Source organism: Mauremys reevesii, linkage group 5 (genome assembly GCF_016161935.1).
Source record: "Mauremys reevesii isolate NIE-2019 linkage group 5, ASM1616193v1, whole genome shotgun sequence".
NCBI classification, from domain to species: domain Eukaryota; kingdom Metazoa; phylum Chordata; order Testudines; family Geoemydidae; genus Mauremys; species Mauremys reevesii.
Window position 1 is genome coordinate 19,316,747 of NC_052627.1, and position 22,694 is coordinate 19,339,440.

At 40.9% G+C, this 22,694-nt stretch overlaps 1 protein-coding gene across 10 annotated transcripts in view; it reads right to left on the bottom strand.

Annotated features, from left to right (window-relative positions):
- WDFY3 (WD repeat and FYVE domain containing 3) overlaps positions 1-22,694 on the bottom strand; it is a 319,930-nt gene that overhangs the window by 44,349 nt on the left and 252,887 nt on the right. For all 10 annotated transcript variants that reach the window (XM_039539787.1, XM_039539793.1, XM_039539788.1 and 7 more), the window contains 6 exons: positions 20,995-21,224; positions 20,201-20,310; positions 11,604-11,786; positions 5,138-5,295; positions 3,651-3,728; positions 1,693-1,920 (listed from right to left, as the gene is read on the bottom strand). In XM_039539787.1, the coding sequence (XP_039395721.1) occupies positions 1,693-1,920; positions 3,651-3,728; positions 5,138-5,295; positions 11,604-11,786; positions 20,201-20,310; positions 20,995-21,224 (987 nt within the window). The remainder of the gene's footprint in view (positions 1-1,692; positions 1,921-3,650; positions 3,729-5,137; positions 5,296-11,603; positions 11,787-20,200; positions 20,311-20,994; positions 21,225-22,694) is intronic.

Below are 22,694 nucleotides of genomic sequence, written 5' to 3' on the forward strand. Positions count from 1 at the left end.
TCCCCACAGCTCACCAGACCCTCACACACCATCCTGGGAACTTCATTGCCACTCACTGGCACCCTGCCCCGCAAAGCACAGTGTTTTGCTCCCATCCTGGGCTGGGGTGGCCCCTCCTACTCCAGTCTGCCCAGCAGCTCCCACTTGCTCTCACCACTCTCCCACGGTGAAAGCCAAATTCGAGTGATGAGTGGCATTGCGAACTGGCACATGTGGCTGCAGTGCCACTCAAGTTTGGCCTCGCCAGGTTCCAACACCACTCAAAATTTGGCTCAGCTGTCCCAGTGATGATGGAGGGGTAGCTAGGCCAAACCAGAATGGCGCTGCAACCCCTGAGCACCCCGTAGCAATACCACTCAAATTTGGTCTGGCTGCCCCTCTGTTGTAAGGAGTGGTGGTGAGGCCAAATTTGAGTGAGTCGCACTGCGACCCCACGCACCAGGTGAAGTGCTGGAGCCCTGCTCCATCTTGCTGGGCCCCAGCGTGACCGCACCACTTGCACCTTTTTTAGCTATGCCACTGGTAATTTAATATGCATGAAAACTTTAAGAACTAATTCCTCATGCAATGTTTTGAAAATGTACCACTCTACAAAATTAATACTATTAACAGGCCTACACCTTTTGTTCCTAATATACTTAAACAATGTTTTATTGTCCTTAATTCTGCAAGCCAGATTTCTCCTTGTGTCTTTTTCCTTCTCTTATCAATTTTCCACAACTCTTAGCTTCTAATTCCTCTTCACTGGTATCGACTTCTCCCATTTAATATTATTATTAATTATTATTTTAAATTGGTTCTTTCACTTTCCCTCTAAGACTTAGTGGATTTTTAACTAGCATAGTCTTCTTTTTCAATTGTGAAATTGTGGCATTTTAAGCATCTAGTAAAATGGTCCTAAACGGTTTCCAATTATAATTGAAATTTTTTGTTTGTAGTCTCAACCGATTTGGTTAAATTGTATTCAGCTTTGTGAAACTGGCCTTTTAAAGCACCAAATGTGTATATATATTGCTGGTTTGGACTTCACTTTTATGATGTGTAAACAGGTTATGATCACTTGCACCTAAGTAATCACTAATTTTTATTTCTGTTATCAAATCCTCTTTATCTGTCAAGAAGTCTAATATAGAATTTGCCCAAGGTGGGTGCAACATTTTTTGAGTTAGGAATTTGTCAACTACAATTTTTACACATTCGAAGGGTGTCTTAGTATTGGTAGCATGAGATCTCCAGCATACGTCATTTATATTGAAGTCCCGGTGACAACAGTTTTTTCTGCTACACAATATAGACAGATGCTTAAGGCGTCGGTCATCCTGTTCTCTAGCGTCACTGGCAGTCTGTAGCAGACACCTAATAGTACCCCTTCTTGTGCTTTATCTGTTCAAACATCAATCCATAAGCATTCAAGATAATTTGCTTCTGAGCTGCTAATGACTAGGAAAAACATAGTATTATTTTTGACACTGCCATTTCACTCTCTTTCTGCCCACTTGATCCCTCTCACATAGGTTATGGGCAGGATTTTTAACATTCCAATCATGCTAATCTTCCCACCAGTTTCAGTAATACCAACTAGACTGAATTCATGCATTGTGATGAGCATTTTTTTTTAAAAACAACAAACACTGCACTTCAGAATAATAAGGCTTAAAAACTATTACAAACACTCAAATACTGTACACTTACCAGCAGATTTGTCTCTTGTTCAGTTTCTGGCATGTAAGGATACTGAATATAAAACATGTCATTTCGTACCATCTTCTTCCTCATTCTGCAGGGTCCCTCTGTCATCTCCAACATACATTTATCCAGATGGGAGCCAATGGGAGGACCCCACAAACCTCGCTCCCTTAATAGTTCATACTCAATTTGAGACCACTCTTCTGTCACATATTTTAATGCATTCTGCTGACGCTGTAAATAGAAAGGTTTACAGGTTAACAACCAAGGCAAAATAACATTTCAAAAGAGCTTCTGGTTTTAAAGAAATGACTGTGGTTAAACTGCACATTACACCTCTACCCCGATATAACGCTGTCCTCGGGAGCCAAAAAATCTTACTGCGTTATAGGTGAAACCACGTTATATCGGGGTAGAGGTGTACTATATAGTTAATAGAGAGTTTGATTTGAAGTTATAGTAGCACCTCAATGCTATTTTAATTACATTTCCAGTAACAATTTATAAGGTTTATAGTGCATTTTTTGTCAGTGACACATGGGCCGGCTTCTTTCTTTCTTTTTTTTTTAATTAAAGCTACTTGTAAATGATAAACATACAAGATGCATAACATTAATGCAAGTATTCTGGAAAGGGCTTTGTTGAATGAAGAAATTAATTCTATTTTGGATCCCTTCTCTGACTGTCCATACTTAAACATAATACAAATATTACATTAACTACTAGCGCTATATTAATAGTTGGTTCCAAGTGATTGTTCCTTTGGGAAGCGGTTTTCTCAGATTTACAGCATGCTGCTCAGCAAGTGATCCTAACCATAAATGTGATTTGCTGGCTGCATAGAAGAAAATGCTAGGTTCTGTGATTTCATTTCAGGAGGAACAAATCTGGTAAAGAGCTGCTACTTTCTATAGATACCATGATTAGAAACAACTGCTCTAAAATCTTGTTTCTGTTATAAAATGGAGTACTGTACGTATGGAATGTATGTATGTACTACTACTGCTACATGACTGCAGAAACGTTAGGTCAGGATACTCTGTCCCAACTGTCGAAGAATACTTCTAATATTGGAGAAAAAATATTTTGAAATCTGCTCTAAATCTTGTATGATTTTCTGTGGCTCACATTACTTTTCTTGTGGGACTGCCACACTGGAAACGCCAAAGCTTACGTCAAAGATAAACAACCTTTCAGCTGGAGTGTGATGGGATGTTGCTTCTACCAGTGAAGGAATTGCGTGGCTGGTGTATGGATGTTTAAGTACTGCAGACATCCTTACTAGAGATTATTTCATTTTTTAAAGCTTCTACATGTAATTTATAATTTCAACTTCCCATCTCATACTTTGAGTATTATTATAACTATTAAAGCAAAAACTGTAAACATTAAAATAATCAATATGTAATAAACTCATTGTCCATGACACAGAAATATTTACCCCCCTGGTACAATCTCAGAAGTGGTCCCATGTCCAACTGACTACTCTTTACATGTTTCCACAAGTACCACCATTGCGACGCATGGTTTATATAAATAAGTCAACGTGTAGAAAACTATTTTCAAAGTATGCCTTTTGTTTATTAAATTACATGACGGGCAATGACTGCTACACCAAAAAGGTTTTCCTCATTAATGTACTGAAAGACTCATGCACGGTTTTTTAATTTGATGTCTAAAACCATGCTAGTAACGGGCAGTGGTTCAGAGGACAGAACACCAGATTGGGAATCAGGAGGCCTGGGGTCTAGTCTCAGCTCTGATGGGTGATATTGGGCAAGTTGTTTCAGCTCTCTGTGCCTCCATTCTCTCTCTCTGACATTGTCTGTCTTATCTGTTTCAAAGTTAAGCTCTTTAGGACAGGGACTCTTTTACTAAGTGTTTGTACAGTGTCTTAGGGAGATAGTATATGCAGTTTAATAGGCTCATCTTAATTCTAGTTAATTCCCTGAATACTCCCTTACCTCTTGATACTCTTTGTACTGCATGTCTACCAAGTCCCGAACCACTGCAATGTGAGTGAACATCCATTGGGAAATTTCCTAATCATAAACGAGACAGAACATATAGAAAGCAATTTTTCAAAATATATGAATAAAACACCTTAACTCTCACACAAAACAATTTCTTCTTAAAAATATATTAGATTGATTTCAAACCATTTAATGCAGCCATTTTCTTTAGTTTAGTTTAGCTCAGAAAATGGATCGTAAGGAAACACATGTTGGTATTATTTAATGGTGACCTGCAAATACTTTGAAAACATCCCAGAAATACACCAAATACCAAAGGGCAGGGGGCATTCAATAAATAAGAGATTTAAAACTTCAGTTAATTTAAAAAGAAAAATGTTAACTCTTATGAATGGTGCCTGGTTTGCAGACTACGGAGACTGAAGACCTCTGTGTTCTGTGGTTCCTGCCAATGCATGACTCTTCACCCCATTCAGTTCTTGGCCCCTCTTCCAATCCGGCCATCTAGAGCTCCAGTTAAAACACCTGTGATGTTTTTTCTCATATGAACACCTGTCCACCAGGAAATGGACTAGACCACCAATTCATTTCACACAGGCCACTAAATACCTACTAGGCAACCTAGGGTTCTACTCTTCCACACCATGAGTAGCTCCTAAGGAAGTCAGATGGGGTTACTTGTATCCCAGAGGAAGAAAGAATCCATTAGCAACCTGCTGAAACATCCAGATTCACATTTTTCTTCTGTTCTAACATCCAGACTCATTCATGATCGCTGAAGAGATACCATAGCACACACTACACTGGTGACAGCAAACAACAATGCAATGGCGCTGCTGGTTATCGTGGGGCTGAGTGGGTTTTTTTCAGTTATTTTATTTTATTTTTAAAATAAAAAACAACAATGCTATGCTGTTTTGTAAAGTTAATATCTTTTAAATATATTCTATGGTTGAGGTGCTTCAGAAGTCAACAATTTTATTATGACGTATACAGGGGGATATAATCTTTTATTGAGTTCTATTCTGCAGTAAAGAAAATACTGCTGAACAGTGTGAGGCTTTTTAAACGAAACCTACCGTCAAACTTAACTAAACCATACAACACTGTTAAAAACCCAAGCACCTATTTTGCTTCCGTGGGTTGGCTCCAGTTTACTACAGTTGGATTTTGCAAATTGGGATGACGTAACATTACCAGTTTAGGGCCCAATCTATCCAAGCCCTCAAGCACAGGTATAACTTAAAGCATGTAAGCAGTTCCGTTGTCTACAATGGAATAACTTGCTGCTTAAAGTGCTTACTAGTGTGCCTTATGGATCAGGAGTGAACAAGTCTGGATATTCAGAAAGGGGGGTTATACTTTTTTCTCCTCTATCCCTCGCTACTTGGGCATTCACCACATACAGTGAAGTGTGAAGTTGCTGGATTTTTCTCCCAAGTATTTGCACGTGACCTTTAATAAAAAATACAAATTACCTGCGTAGAGAGATTATGTTTGTTGAGCCCACTCTCCTTTCGGTTTCTTCTTGATCCAGTTAACTTGGAAAGGCCAAACCCACTGCTGACCCGTGAAAGCTTCGACTGTGTGCTTGGAACTAAAGATTCCCCTCTACTGATGCACTTCTTCTCATGAGCTATAATATTAAAGAGAGTGCTGATATTATTTTTCTGATAGAATTATCACTTTACATAGCTAAGCACTATTCCCCCCTCTTTTTAAATTAAAGAAATGACCAACAACTTTCATATACAATTAGATAGTGTTAACCATAAGTCAATGAGGTTCTTAACGAGTGGAATAACTGCTTTAAAGCATGATGGTTCCAGAAAGAATGCTGAACTCTGGGGTAGGTTTTGTTCTATGCATGTATGTTCACTGTACCAATGGACCTTTCCAAGTTTGTTCTTGATAAACATTTATCCCACAGCAGAGAAATTCATATTACACTGCTCCTTCCGTTACCCCTGACCCCCCAAAATCTGAAAATCTGGCTCTCCCATTGGCATTCCATTCGGTCCTGAAACATGATATGAGTTCCCCACATACCTATTTCTTATCATACCTAATTCCATCCAAGTGTGGAAATATGGCACAGAAAGGTACTGCTAAATGAAAAAGTTTTCTCAAACTTTACTATAACACATGTTCAAGGCAAATTATGAAGAAACAATCAAGAGTCTCTCTAGCATTAAGAGAGAAGGATTTCTAGATGAAATTGGGTTTAAAAGAGAAGTGGTGCATTTTGAAATTAAATTTGTGGAACAGATGTGGCTATTTTTTTCTCTTCTTTCAGAAATGTATCATTTAGGAGACAGCAAAAGTAGAATAATCAATTGTGTATTCAATATCAATTTGAAGACTCCTGGGTAAAAATAATGGAGGTATGACAAAATATTTTTCCCATCTCATTTTCCTTATTTGCCACTCTCTTGAAGGAGCAGAGGGCATTTCCAAGAGGGCTTGTTTTGGGCGTCAGTAACCAAAGGACAGTTACAGAGCTGACAAGTTGCATTCTCTCTTTCGCGTTATAAACAATGTAAATAAGGAATGCTTCTAACAGATTTTGGATAGGCTGGGGCTACCAAAATATAAACAATAGCACATTTATATTGTGGCAACCCCCAATAAGCTGCTTTCTAAACACAGATGAAAACACCCAGCCCCCTGCCCTGAAGATTTTCAAAATAGAAACTGAGAGCTCAGCTGCAGTTCTCAAACACTTTCCTCATACTTATGTTGTTTTTACTTATATGGAACCTACATCAATTCACAAATATTTTCAATGTGTGTAGAACATGTATGATTGTTACACACTTAAGATACCCGACACAAAACCAGGAAAGCAAGGAAATGAGAAGTGAAGCCACTTAACAGTGCACAGGTTCTTGTACTCTTCCCACAGGCACAGACCTTACAACTACCGTACAACACAGTCTACACACCCTTAACCATGCCCCCTAAGGGTGCCAGCCATTCAACAAGCCTTTTACCAAACTACCCTCTAAACACACCAATTAACAATAACTAGTGTTACAATGGGGTAGCATGATGGAGGGAGTGTGTGCAGAAGGGATGCTGAGGGAGTAGTCTGATGCTGAGGTTGGTATCCATAGGGGCCAGGGCTGGACTAAGGAAATCTGGTGCTTAGACATACTATGACACTGTCCCCTCCAAAGCCCCAAAACTGTACCATGGTTCTGCCACCTCCCACCTGAAGTGGAAATGACAGATGCCTCTGGGAGTCAAGGGCCAGCATGAGGCCAGCTTTCCCTTCCCATCTCCCCTTGAGAGTAGCAGCAGGGGTCCCCTTCATCTCTCCTGAAGAGGGAGGGGTGGCAGGAGGCTGGGCCCCCACCAGCAGCCAAGAAACATTTGCATGGGTGGGGTGTGGGCCAGGCCTGCTACAATCTTCTCTGGCCACAAGGGAAGTCCTCTGTTGAGGTGGGATTGGTAGAGTTCCCAGAGCTGTGGATGCACTTGGAGATGCACCTCTCAACCTCCTTGAGAGGCAAACCTCTTAGAAGCATTGTTTAAGACTGTCTGCAGAATCAGGCAGAACACTGTTTCAGTTATGCTTGGCTTGTGTTTTCAAGCTTTTCCTGAAACTAGAAACTTATTTTTAATTTTAAATAAATGGAAGCCTAGATTCTGACTTAATCACATATCTGCAGGAGCTGGAGCCTAGCTCATGTCTATGCCATAACTCAGTCGTGCTATGAAGGTTGAGTTCAGGCTCTGCTGTAAGGTATGTAGTGTATGATACTTGTAATAGCAACGAGTCCTGTGTCTATACGTGGAGGAATAGATGACGCACACTGTTAAGTAGCTTATTTTTTATTTTCCTTGATTTTAAGGTTTTGCATCATATGTTATGTGCATTGCTACCTTAACCACGGAAAGTCTGTCCTACCCAGGGCTGTCTCAGTAATAGAGCTCTGATTACCAAGGAAGCTTGCCTGCCCCCTTCTTCTTACTGCTGTAGACTTTAGGAGGTGGGATATGGTGGGAGAGAGAGAACTGGGGGTTGTTGCAGAGAAACAAAGAAGGGTGAAAGAAACAGTATTGCCAAATCCAAACATCTAAAAATCATGTATTAGGTCCCCCAAGATCATGAAATTGACAAAAAACCAACCAAACAGCAGCTTTAGAAGTACTACTACTACTACCACTCCACTGTTTTTTGTTTGCTGTCTGATTTTTGAGCCATTGGGGGAAGCAACTACCATACGTGATCGTTTCAGGTTCACTATTCAACCTTAAATTCATAAACAAATATGTGATCCTGTCTGTTAGCTTCTTGAAGAGGACTTCACTTACCCTCTCCTGACACCGAGCCTGGGGGAGCTGCCATTTTATCCCTCTTCATCCCCTCTCCACCAGCTTGCCTCCCTCCTAATCCTCCCTGCCTTTTCTTTGTATGGCCCATTCTTCCTCCCAGGCTTCTACATACAGCCTCCTGCCTACCCTGTTTTCTTTCCAAAAACTACCTATTATGAGGGATCTACTGAAGATTCACCTCTCGGACAATTTTTCCACAAACACTCAATTTCCACAATGAAAGTCCAGCCAGATGTAGAAAACCAAGAATTTTAAGTTTTCAGAAAGTCATCTTAACAACCAGCCTCTCCATAATTAGTTTTTAATGCCTGCCACTTATTGTTTTAAAAATTAAAATGATAGCATGAACTAATCAAGACAAAATGTTAATGAAAGTTTTGGCTGGGTTAGAAAGTATTTGGCATGGCAAGGTGTGATGGAAGAAGTGTGAGGAACAGAAGCATGCAAACCATTTTTACACTATGCCCGTCATCGAGGCCAGGTTACACTATACCATCTTGCTACATGAGGAGTATTTGTCCATTTTTCTTCATCTTAACTGGTTTCACAGCCATATTTAATATTCTCTGTATCGAAAAGACCTAACTAAATTGGGAAAACTTAGCACTGAAATGAATGAGTGGGAGCTTCGACTCTCACTGTCCTTTCTGGGATGCTAACAGGAACCTAGTGCTAATCTGGATTGTTGTCCCAAAAATTCCACGGGTCGCTCATTTCTTTTAAAATGTGAATAAACAATAACCCATAGAGACTAACCTTGTCCAATAAAACAAATGTGAAACCAGCAAATAGTTCAGTGCTATGGGCCTCAGATGCCTTTTTCAGTCTGCAGTTATAGTACCGTGATAAAATGCTGAAGATATTTTAATTCCTATTAATACCCCAACCTTTGTTTAATTCCCCATCCTTGTTTAGTGAACCGCTAACACAGAAACAGTAGTGTCAGAGCTGCTGACAATATGACTTACTGATGTTCAGGCCCCAGACTGGCCTCAAATAGTATTTTTGCAAAAATTATACTGGGATAAATTTTATTAAAACAATTCTGAAGATAAGAGTTATAACTAATCAGACTGGCACGCACAGAATAATAACCATTGCTCTAGTTCTAGAATAGAAATGACCTTATAAGATAAATAGTGATAAAGGATAGGAATATAATTAATGCCAGTCAACGTGGCTTTATGGAAAACAGGTCTTCTCAAACAGACTTGATTTCAGTCTTCGAGAATACAAGTAAATGTAATATATTTACACTTCTATAGGGATTTAAAGCAAAGTGGATTAAGAATTTGCCAACTGCCAGATCTCAAAGTAGCCGTCAATGGGAATCATCATCCAATGGGAGTGTTTCTAGTGGGGTTCTGCCAGGATTAATATTAGGCTTACATTTTTTAACATTTTCATCAATGATTTGGAAACAGAAAAATCACTGCTGATAAAATTTGAGGATGACAGAGGTTGGCAGAAAATAACCACGAGGACAGATTACTCATACAAAGAGATCTGAATCACCTGGTAAACTAGGCCCATTCAAACAAAATGTGTTTTAATAAAGCCAAATGCAGTTATACATCAAGGAATAAGGAATGCAGGCCATATTTACAGAATAGAGATCTGTATTATGGAAAGCAATGACTCTGAACAGGATTTAGGAGTCATACTGGACAAGCAAATCAACATGAGCTCCCAGTATGATGCTGTGGCAAAAAGGGTTAATGCAATCCTGGGATGTATAAACAGGGGAGTAATGAGTAGGAAAGGTGAGACTGATAATGGAATATTACATATAGTTCTGGTGTTCATATTTTAAGAAGGATGTTGAAAAATTGGAGAGGGTGCATAAAAGAGCCATAAAAATGATTCAGGGGCTGGAGAAAATGCCTTACTGTGAGACTTAAAGAGCTCAAAGGTTTAGCTTATCAAAAGAAAGCTTGAAAGGTGACTTCATTAAAAGAGAAGAAAATTTTCTCAAGGGAAGAAAATACCTGATACTAAAGGGCTCTAATCTAGCAGAGAAAGGCATAACAAGAACGAGTGGCTGAAAGCTGCACCAGGACAAATTCAAATGGGAAATAAAGCACAACGTTTTAGCAGTGAGGGTGATTAATCATTGGAACAAACTACCAAGAGAAATGGTGGATTTTCCATCTCTTGATGTTTTCAGATCAAGATTGGATGCTTTATGAAAGATATCCTTTAACCAAACACAAGTTATGCTTTGGTCAAACAAAATTTCTTGGGCTCAGTACAGGGGTAACTGGGTGAAACTTAATGACCTGTGATCATAGTAGATAATCTAATGGTCCCTTCTGACTGTAAACTCTACAAAGCTAAGAATTTAGGATGTTACACATGTTTTTGCTGCCACAAGTACAGGATAAGTGCATTATTCACAAGAGGTGGATGTATGACAAATGAGTTTGTCATAAAACAGTTAGTTAAGGGTTAAGGTCTCTTTTACCTGTAAAGGGTTAACAAGCAGTAACCTGATGAACACCTGACCAGAGGACCAATCAAGGGACAAGTAATTTCAAATCTCTGTGGAGGGAAGGCTTTGTCTGTGTCCTTTGTTTGGATTGCCGTTCTCTCTTTGGATTTAAGAGAGGCCAGACATATTCTTCAAGTTCTCCAAGGTTTCCTGAAGTATTTTCTTCTATTCAGTATAGTGAGTATTAGAAGGTGGTTTAGTCTTATAATTGATTTCTACATTTGCAATTGTGTGTTTGCTGAAGAAATATCTTTATTTCTGTTTGCTGTTACTTTGATTATTCTGAGAAGGGGGGGGGAAGCCTCTCCAGGTTTATAAGTTAGACCCTGTATTTTTGCATCCTGGTAATACAGAGATAGTGTACTTGTTTTTCTTTCTTTAATAAAATCTTTTCTTTTTAGAACTTGATTGATTTCTTCCCTTGTTTGGATTTTCAGGGGAAGGAGAGGGGGGAAAAGTGAATCCCTCTTTGTTTGATTCAATGAGTTTGAATCAAGGTATCTCTCCTAAGGAATAGGAGAGGGGAGGGGGGAAGGAGGTGAGGGGAATAAATTATTTCCCTTTGTGTTGAGATTCAAGGAGTTTGGATCTGTGTTCCCCAGGGAAAGTTTGGGGGAACAGGGAGTGTACTAGACACTGGAATTTCTAGTTGGTGGCAGCTTTACCAGATCTAAACTAGGATTTAGTTTAGAGGAGTCCATGCAGGTCCCCATCTTGTGAACGCTAAAGTTCAAAGTGGGGAATAAACCTATGACAGAGTTGTACAGGTCCTCCCAAACAAGAGAGAATAAATTTTTTAACCCGTGCCATCATGTTTTATTTATGCTATAAGTGCATCTTATTTTGTCTGTCTTTTATTGCTAAATATCTGTTTGTGTAATGGTCTGCAATTTGTACCATGGTTTGAGAAACGTATGCCAGTTTGTTAGGCAGAGGCGTTGGTGTGATTGTAGTTATATCTACCAATAAGTGCTATAAGCATACATGCAGAATACACACATCCTAAGTTCATTATTAAGGGTACAAAACACATGAGACTGAATATTTGGTGTAGAAGGTAACAGACCAATTTGATATATTTTGGAATCATGTATCTTCACATTTATTCTTACCCAAGTGATTTTGCCAGCATTTTAAACTTGCTTCTTCAATAAAAGGCCTTGCTACGACTATATCCACATGGCCACGGTCATTAACAGGTAGTGTGACTTTGAATACCTCTTCTAAAACTTGTTTCTTACTGTGAATCAGCTCTGTCCATACTCTGTTTATGGCTTTTAAAAGAAGCTGGCGACCTAAACAGGTAAAAAGATCATAAATAATTTCCCACTATATTTTTGCAGTTTTACAGTAAGTATTAATGAGCTGAGTGAATAATTCATACAAAAATATACATCTAACAAAGAAAGCTTTGTATTCCCCACATGCAGAATGTCTGTGACCAGATTGCTTTTTCCTCAAATTCTTTGAGAGCATTTGACCAATTTTTTTTCCCTCCTTCCAGGGATTGATGATCACAAACACTTCTCTCTGAGCAGTCATCATTCCAGCTGTGTTGATTTAGTTGTGTCTTTTTCAGGTCAGTCATACAGCATTGCTTCTGTTTCCTGATTGGATAAGCGAGCCAACAAGTCCACTACAAATATACTGACATGCGTATTCAAAATTTGGTTTCCAGAAATTCTTACACATGTAACTTTTAAATTCATATTCATTCTGCTAACCTTGAACTCATAAATGTTTGTGGGAAGCAAACACAAACAGGCACAAACACAGCCAAAGAACATTCTTGTGACAACTAAAAAAAAAGTATTTACAATATTTGTTCAGAGCATTCAATACCTATAATTAATCTGGGATTTAGTCTTGTTTTCTGAATCACGTCTTCCTTTCCACATTAACTATTATCTTAATTTCATACTTTTATCTCCTCCTCAAACTGGCACCCAAGTAAGTGAGGTAGCTAATATTTTGAGACTGGCAATATATTTCTGGTTTTATTAGGAGTGATACAATGTTTTAGCTGAAGGCTGCTGCCTATATTCTGCCTATGAAAGCTACCAATGAAGAATATGGAACTGGTATATCAACAGTAGCGTGACTGGGATTAATTGAGCTCCCAACCAGACTTTCTTCACTGTATTACGGCTCACCACCATTAGTCTGTGTGATTGAGTGTTTTGTGCCCTTGAGATATTCCCGGGCATAAGAAAAATGACAAAAAAGAATCATTAAGGACTTAAACTCCTCCCATTTTAAAATAATGCCTTCAGTGATATGGACCCAAGCATATTTGGAAAGGGTTTGGTTAACTGGGAAGAGACAGGACAGGGGAGGGTTGGACGGGGACAAGGCAGAAGCGGTCACTCCCCTTCGGAACCGAGAATGGAACTCAAGATTCCAGAGTTTCACCATTCCTCCACTGTCAGCAAAGAACTATGAAACACACTGGGCAAAGTGTGTGTCTCCATCCACTTCTAGTGCTGTTTCACATAACAGTAAGGGGTTGTCATCCTCTATCAGTTACTCCAATAGCTCAAGTGGCACAGGTCTGTGCGGTGGAAATAAAGATTCCAACCCGGCTGATAAAGCACGTGGATGTCAGTGTGATGCCATATGACTGAATTTGTATTTTCAGCTTCCTTTTTTAAAAAGCTAGCAAATTACACCAAAAAATCCTTAAGTTAAAAGAATGTTACTAAACTTGCAACATCAAGCACTCAAAAATTAGGAAATGCCACAATTCAGAGTGCCTGTGCAACCTTAATTCAGCCCCTTTGTGCATAAGCACTTTGATACAGTCTTTGATTACATGATCACATACTTTTATTTCCATAGGACTCCTGCTTCATTCAATGCATAGTATGGACCTGCTCTGGAGAGGAATCAGAGCTGTGTTAGTAAAGGAGGCTGTTGTCTATAAGTTCCCTGCCTCATTTGTTGTACAAGTTGAAAGGTATGTAGAGAAGGAGGCAAGGGATTGCAGGAAGAAAAAGGATAATCTCATGGTGAAGGCAGCTGAATGCTGCCCTGGACAACTGGATTCTATACCTGCCTTTGACAGTGAGTTCCAATGCGACACTGTGCAAGTAACTTGCACCAAACTTTTCCACAGGAGATCACTGATTATGTGTTTCTTATTTTCTCAGTGCCTGATTTGAGATCCTGGGGTATGATGTGCTGAGCATTCAGAACAGCAATGGAAGATGTGCTTTGAACATACAGAAATCAGGTTCTAGGTGTCTCAAAAGGGCCATCAAAAATTAATGGATACTTCTGACTTTAGTCTCTCTATGCCTCAGCTCCCCATCTTGTAAAATGGGGATAATACTCTTTATTCTCACAGAGATGTTGGGAAAAAGAAAGATTACTTACCTTATAGTAACTGGAATTCTTCAAGTTGTGTGGTACCTCTGGGTATTCACTGTGGGAACGCATATGCTCCTGCACCCAGAATAGGAAATTCTTCAATATTAGCGTCTATTGGTCCTTTCAGCCGAGGACATAAAAGGCAGTGTGAACTGACCACCACTCCGGTTCTGACTCTGCCATGAATCACGTGATGACGTGAGCAGAGGGGAAGGAAGGCAGGTCATGAATACCCATAGGGATCATACAACTTGAAGAGTTACTGTAAGGCAAGTACATTTTCTTTCTTCTTTGATTGCTGGCCCTATAAGTATTCACTGTGGGTAACTCCCAAGCAGTATTTGTTGAGGATCAGGGTGCAAGGAAGTATGCTGTACCATGGAGTGGGGGATCAATGAGGCAAAGGACTACCCCTTCCAACCATAGCTTGGACTAATGCGTAATGCCTGGTGAAGTTGTGTATGGAGCCCCGGCTAGCTGCTTTGCATATCTCTGCGAGGGGGATTTCCTGTAAGGATGCTATTGATGCTGCTTCGGCTCTCACAGAATGGGCCTTGACAATTTGAGGAGGATGGGGTTTCATGAGATCATAGCAAAGGATGATGCAGGAGGAAGTCCACTTAGAGACCCTTTGGGAAGAGATAGCTTTCTAATGGTGACAGACAAGCTTGGGGACTTCTGAAAGGGAGCTGTTCCATGCTGTTAGAAGGCTACAGTCCTGCACACATCCAAGGAATGAAGCCTTGTCTCTCCTATGTTGTGGTGAGGCTTGGGGTAAAACACTGGAACGTGAACAGTCTTGTTAAGGTGAAACTCAGAAGGAACTTTAGGGAGGAACTTTGGATGTAGTTAGAAAGAAACCTTGTGAAAAACTGCAAAAGGTAAGTCCACCATGAGGATCCCAAGCTCTCCAACCCTTCTAGCAGAGGTAACTGCCATCAAGAAGGCAATTTTCATAGAAAGGTGAAGGAGGGAACTGGAGGCCAAGAGTTCAAATGGTGGTTTCACGAGTGCAGAGAGGAAGAGGTTCAGATCCCAGACAGGGACTTGTTTTTGCAATGGAAGAGAATGTCCTTATGATGCCATCAGTCACTCTGCAGTAATACAGTGAATAAAGACTGAGTAGCCCTCCATCTGGGGGTGGGAAGTGCTGATGGCCGCCAAATGTACCTGTGGGGAGCCGACAGATAAGCCGGTCATCTTGAGTGAGAGAAGATACTCCAGAATGACAGGAATGCCCAGTGCCACTGCATGTAAGTGATGCTGCTGGCACCAAAGGGAGAATTGCTTCCACTTTGCAGAGTAGCATTTCTACGTAGAGGGTCTCCTGCTGTTATTAAGGATGGACTGAATTCCCTCATAGCATACTCTCTCTATGCATGTAGTCCATCAACAATGATGCTGTCAGCTGTAGAGATGTTGGGCTTCAATGTTCCCTCATTCTGGGAAAGCAGGCTCCAGAATGGTGGCAGGTAGATACATGGGTGAGAGGCTAGCTGTAGTACGGTGGTAAACCAGATTTGCTTCAGCCACCAAGGCACCATAAGGATCACTATTGAGTTTGATCTTCCTGAGTACACAAGGAAGCGAAGGTATGGGAGGGAAGGCACACATCAGTGGTTCTGACCACTGCACCAGGAAGACATCCCTTCTGATAATGAGGCCTTGGGCCGCCTGGGAGCAATATGCCAAGTGCTTTTTGTTGTCTCGGGATGCGAAGAGATCCCAAGATAGAAACATTGATTGTTGGAAGATGTGTTGTGCTTTTGACAGGTGATGTTCCCACTCATGTTCTGTTTGTAAAGACTGCTGAGACTGTCCACCAGTGAATTCATCACCCCTCAGATGTATACTGCTCAAAGGGTGATTCCTTGCCTGATGCATCAGTTCCACAAGTGGACCACTTCTCTGCAAAGTCGTCTTGCTCCTCTCTGCTTGTTTATATGGTAGAAGAGGTCCATACTGTCTGATCTGACCTCTAAGTGGGTGGACTGAATGATGGGTAGAAATATCTTACATACCTTGTGAACTGCTCAAAGCTTGAGTAGGTTGATATGTATCCCGGATTCCTGAGGAGATCAGAAGCCTTGGCCTGTTTGGCTGCCAAGATGTGTTCCTCATCCTAGTATGGAGGCGCCCAAGATGACTGCATTTGTAGGTGGTTCAGAAATGAAAGGGAACCCAGGCATACTTTGTCCTTGTTCTCCCAGCAGATGAGCGATGTCAACATGTCCCAAGGAAGAGAGACTTTCTCATCCAAGGAGTCCCTTTTTGAGGCACAGATTGACAATAACCAGATTGAAGGCACTGTAAGTACAGTGACATAAGCGCACACCACCATGTGGCCCAACAGGAACAGGTAGAATAGGGCTGTAAGTCTGAGGTGAAGCTGGTCAATGAGATCCCTCATAGCAAGGAATGTTCCTGAGGTAAGTAGGCCCTCGCTATGTCTGAATTCAAGTTCACCCCAATGAATTCTATGGTTTGTCTGGTGTGAACATGGACTTGTCTAAACTGGCTTGCACTGCAAGTGAATGAAAGAGTTAAAATGAGATAGCGGGTTTTGCATGCACCTCCTGGTATATCTGACCAGCGAACAGCCCGGTCATCCAGGCGAAGGTAAGTGGCCACCACTGCAACAACTTTTGTAAACACCCATAGGGTAGCCCAGAGGCTGAACGGGAGCATGCTGTAGTGAAAATGTTCTTGGCTCACTACGAAGCACAGAAATAGTCTGTGAGTGGGGCGAACATCCACATGAAAATATGTCTTTCCAATTGAGGGTTATATACCAGTTGCCTGAATTGATGGAGAGTATTATAGAGGCCAGAGTGGTACAGTTATTCTGAACTTTGAGTGTTGTATGAAGAAATTCGATTGTCTGAAGTCCAGAATGGGCCTCCAGCCACCTTTCTTTTTGGGGATGAGGAAGTACCTAGAGTTAAAGTCCTTCCCTGTGTGAGAGGGTGGTATAGTCTCTATTGCCCTCAATTGAAAAAGGCAGTCTGACTCCTGTTTCAGAATCCTCTCATGAGAGGGGGGTCCCTGAAAAGGGACAAGGAAGGTTTTTGTCTTTTTTTTTTGGAGGGGGGAGGGAGGAGAGGGAGCCATTCTACCATGTAGCTATTTGATAGAATATCCAGGACCCACTTGTCCATTACAATAGCATGTCACACTAGGAGAATGGGTGTGACAGTGGGCAAGGGAGACTGACTGTCAACTCACAGATGTCTCATCTAAACACCTTTCTAAGATGTAGCTGCAAAGTAGAGGACAGGGGTCAGGTGCCTAACCTGACATTTCTTGGAGGTTCATACATCATCTGTAGGAAGAAGGCAGTGGTCAATGCTGAGGCAGAGGAGGCCTGGAGTATTTTCTACAGGGTACTGGAGTATAAATAGCCAGAGAGAGGAGGGTAGCTTGTGAATCTTTGAGAGTATGCAGCAACTCATTGGTTTGGTTACTAAAGAGGTTGCTGTTGTCAAAGGGAAAGTCCTCAATGGTGGTTTGGACCTCTTTGGGGAACCCAGAGGCCTGCAGCCATGAAGCCTATCTCGTGATTATTGAGATAACCATGGAGCCTATTACTGTGTCAAGGGACAGCTGAAGGGAAGAACTTACTACTAGCTTTTCCTCATCCAGAATGACCTGAAAGTTAGGTCTGCATTCCTGAGGAAGTTTGCTCATGAACTCTAAAATCTTGTTATAATTCAAGAAGCCATACTTCAACATCAAAGCTTGGAAGTTTTCTGTTCAGAATGCTAACTGAAGAAAATAGATTCCTTTGGAATAGGTTATGTCATTTGGCATCTTTATCTGGTGGAGTGGATTTGGGTTGGTGTAGCAGGCTTCTTTTGTAACTGCCTGGACTATTAGGGAACTGGGATTAGGGTAGGAAAACAGGAATTCCACTCCTTGGGTGGCAACAAAGTAGTGTTTTTCAGCCCTCTTTGGGGTCTGGGTATAGGTGGCAAGAGTTGCCCGATCACTCTGGTAGGTTCCATGATGGCCTCTTTTATCAGGAATGTCAATTTGGAGGGCATTGTAGCCTGGAAGATATCCAGGAGTTTGTGTGCCAGATCCTGGATCTCCTCTAGTGGAAACTGGAGAGCATGTGCAATTCTCCTGAAATGATCCTGGTACTGTTTAAAATCATCTGGGTGTAAGGGGGAGGCTGGTGATACTGTCTCATATGCAGAGGATGAAGAAAATCAATCTGGTAGCTCTGGTGGTATTGGTGGTTCTGGCTGATCCTCCTCCATCAGCTGCTTCTGTGGGGGCCACCGTTGTTTAGATGGTGTCAAACACTTCAGGGCACAGAATGTTGGGTCCCATATTCTGGTGAAAGTAGTAAGGGTCCCCGGGGCCCCAACAGGAATGATGGGATGGGTCACAGGGATACGGAGATGGACCTCACAATGGATACTATTGGTCCCTGGGTCAGAATTACTGATGGTGGGGATGCAAGGGAAGGAGAGTGGCTCTCAAAGCCCCATCTGGGCTGATGGCTCTCCCTTGGGTATCTGGAGAGACCATCAGTACTGGCTCATTTGCAACTGATGAATAAGACTCCTCATGCTCCAATGGTGGGGTGCGGGATCTAGTTCCAGCTGACTGGGACTACACACAGATGGAAAGTGAAGTGGATGAGGCCGATCCTCCTGTTCCTGGTACCAGCACTGCAGGGAACGGGACCTTCTGCAGCAGGATTGATTTTAAGAGAATCAGAGACTTTGGGTCCACATACATAAACAAGTCCTCCAGGAGAGCATAGGGAGTCCTCTTTGGGTGAACTGCCCATAGTCTTGGGCTTTGTCTGGACAGTATATGCCTTCTTGGAGGTGACAGATCTGTGGGGGGGGAAGTACTGTCAGAACAGAGGGAAAATGATCCCTTCTGACCTTACTGGAGTTCTTAACGGTCCTCACTACGTGGTTTCAGGGTACTGCCTTTTCTCTACAAACTCCGGGCACACCCATTCCAGGGCATGGAGTCTCGGGCAGTGTCAGAGAAAGGGGCAAGATAGACTCTTTTTCGAGGATCCATCAACAGATTTATCCCTCTTCTTGCATTCGCTCTTATATTCCTCATGCTTCTGCTTGGTACTGAATACCCATAGGAACCAGCACTCAGAGAAGAATTAATGTTTGTAAAACACTCAGATGCTATGCAATGAATCCTTAGGGGAAAAAAAAACATGAGAAAACCAGTAATGCTGTCTTCAGAGGAAGGTTTGAATAATATGCAGTAAATAAGGCGTAGGGTCACACACTGAACAATGAGGAAAAACAAAATACTGAATAGCTGCTCATTCACTGAGCACTGTCCATTCTGTTCACTGAATGAGGCAGGAGTCCTGTGGAAAAATGTAATAAAAAACTATCATAATGTATATGCAAAAGGGGGTGGAATTAAGGTTGCACGTACAACCTTAAACTCTGACATTTCTTAACTTTTGAATTTTTGACTTTGCAACCTTACCAATGTTCTTTTAGCATAGTTTTTTGTCTATGTAATAATATATACAAGCTTCATGAAACCAGAAATGCTCACCTCACTGAATCTTCTCCTCTAAGGGTTGGTTCTGTCAAACTGATCCTGGTGAACACTAAGAAGGGTACAGAACAGGAATGGGGTGGCCACTCTCTCTCTGGGATAAGGATTGACTGTGAACTTAACTTTTACCCTGATGTCCCTTATTCCTAAAACTGCTTCTTTCATATCTTCCTATTTCTCCTATTTCTTTTCTTCATGTATGATTAGGGGCTCTTTGGTTCTTCTCTCCTACCTGCTTCTCATGCATCCTACCTACTCTCTTAGTGCTTTTCAACACCCATCTGTGATAATCCCAGTTTCCCTCTCTGGACCAAGTTGGTAGCTAATTTCCAGATCCTGCTGTTTTCACTGAATTATATACCTCATGCCTAACCCTAGTTATTTCTTACCTCTGTTTACCAAGATCTAGCTGACATACACAAAACTATCGATTCATATTGGACTAGCCTGCCTCTCTCTCTCTCTATATATATGAACAAATTTTGCTTCTAATTAGTATTGTTAACACTTTTAATGGCCTTTATACCCATATCAGGAAGGGACTGAAATGTTCTTACTGTTTTGATAAATAGATAGCGGACACTGGATGCTTCTCAATATTTCTGTGAAGTGTTCTACATTTTTTATATGTTTACCATCTCAGATAACCACCGTCTCCTTTTGCCAACACCCCCACCAAAAAATGGGAAGAAGACTGGTGGTGAGGAAGGGAAGGAGAAGAATAAGAACATTTTAAGAATCTAGTGTTAACAGAAATCTGAGGTTTAGCTGCTTTTTTTATTACCTTCGCTAATATCTTGATTGTAGACTCCATCTGGTTCTATGTCAGAGGGGATCATGATGTGCCAAGTGGTCATCCTGGCTTCTGCTTCCAGTCCAAACCCATCAACACCGCTACAATAAATTTAGAATGAACAGAAGCAGATAAGGTTTAAGAACTGAAGTGGTTAATCTTTCTGCGGTATCATCAAACTGAATCAACGTGTACTGCTACAGGAGCAGAGACATATTTCTGGTCCCTCTTGTTTTGGGGACATGGGGATATGCAGCCTCACTCTGAGCTGCAGTTTTATGAAGAAGGGCATGGTTTTCTACTAAAGTAACTGGGGAAATATAGGGTGGAACTTGTACAATTCAAATTAATGACAAGTATCAAACGGGAAGCATTAGATTTCTGCTGGTATTAATACTCAAGAGACTTTAGATAAAATACAAAGAACAAACCAGGAAAAAAAATTCACTGGAAGAATATGAATATCCAGAAAATTCAGATATTTTACACTATTAAAGCTTAATAAGGCTGATGTACAAGGTATATTCATGTACCAATATCTTAACATAGTTGTGGAAAAGGAGATAGGATTATACCCCTCAGACTGTATTACCCAATTGTAATTTTGTTCAAGATGAATCATTTCAGTTATCTTGCACTTTCCTGGCATCAAACATTATAAACAGATAACCACAATTTTGCCAACTGTTTGTGATTCATCAGTAAGCATCCGTAGCTTAGAAAGGAAGAAGAAACACTGTACAAGACTGACTCTAGTATGATGAATTTAAGTCTGAGGCACATACCTTCCCATATGCAGATTAATCAGGCAATGAGCTAGACAGCAGATGAACTCCTGATCATGGTTCCCGGGTCCCAGAATTAGGTTTCTGTTCACTGTAAGGACCCTTAGAGAATCAAGGAGAGCAACTTGCTGAGGGACAGTTTTGTGTGCCCTTGAGAACTGATACAAGATGGTCCTATTCAGGCAGTGATAAACAGCATCCAGTGATAACCCCTGAGATCTTCTTTTTGACTGATGGAAAGTACAAAACAATTAATATAACGTCAGAAATCTCCACACAAAAACTTATTTCTTCAAATCCTACACTGATTTTTTCAAAAAAAACTTTCATTTTACTAAAAGATCTTTGTACTGATTAATTCCCCCGCTCAATCCCAATATGTATTAATGTTTTGCCTGCCTGGAAATGAGAACTGAAGTCATGCTGATAAATGGACTGATAAGAATTTTGTTTTATGGCAAGTTCTATGGTAACTTTTTGAAATGCTGTGTTCTAATTTCCACAACAAAGCTTCTCAATGAGATTCAGTGGAAGAGGAGAAGGAGGAATCTTTGGACTTATCTTACTACAGAAAAGCTCCCACAAATTCATAACAGTTTTAAATCTAATTAATCTGAAAGCAAGTTAACTAATCCACTTATAAAAATGGTTCCCAGTATCAGAGTAATGGTTTTAAGCCTGAATAATCGGGAAAATATCCCTAGAATAGACAAGACCTCTCTCTTCATCAGGCACTCAGACACCAGAGAGATGAATACAGCATACTCAGACAGGTGTATGAGTCAACCCTACTATCAAAATATTATATCATATCAGAACACTGACCTACTACATATAAAACACCATCAGGTCATGCTATGAAGGTGCAGACTCAAAAACGGGGGAAGAAAGAAAAGAAAAGAAAAAGGCTGAAGAGAAAAGCCCATATATTTCCAAAGACCGAGCACTAACAAGAAAACTTACATTGCTCTTTTAGTCTCATCTCCCAGTTTGGCATGAAAATGTCTAAACACTACGTACACAAACCTGCAAATCCTATGGTATGTAGCAGCCTAATACATTTCTCTGGAATCTTCACGCACTAAGGGCTTGCAAAATGGCACCTAAGATTGTTCATATCTTCAATAATATAGCTACAGAGTCTGCCAAATAATTTGTGGAGGGCCCAAGATGTTGGGGATGAAGGGGGAAATCTTGTCCTGAGTTGTTTCCATTTATCTAGGCATTTATATCATGTTTATCATCATCACACTGCCAAAGAGAAAGATACGGTGGACAACCATTTCTTTCACCATACTTGCTGTTAAGGGGGGTAAACTATGCCAGTCCAAGTTGCAAGGCACGACCGCACAGGGCTCACAAAGGGAGAAAACTAAAAACTTGACTTTCCTGCTTATGTTATATTAACTTTAAAAGCTTTGCAGGCTAAGGAAGTTCTAGTTTCCTTCAAAATACAGGCAGACCTCAACTGTACGACGTTTGATTTACGACAAACAGCACTTACGTTTCTGAATTGACACCCTGATTTGACTTATGACAATTGGTTTCGACTTTATGACGCTCAGTCCTGCAATGGACTGTCTTGAGGTTCCGAGTTACGGCGTTTTGCCTTACAACGCAATTTTCAGGAACCAATTGTGTCGTAAGTCCGAGGACTGCCTGTATTAAGCTAAACTCCATTTTAAAATGTGCACAGTATT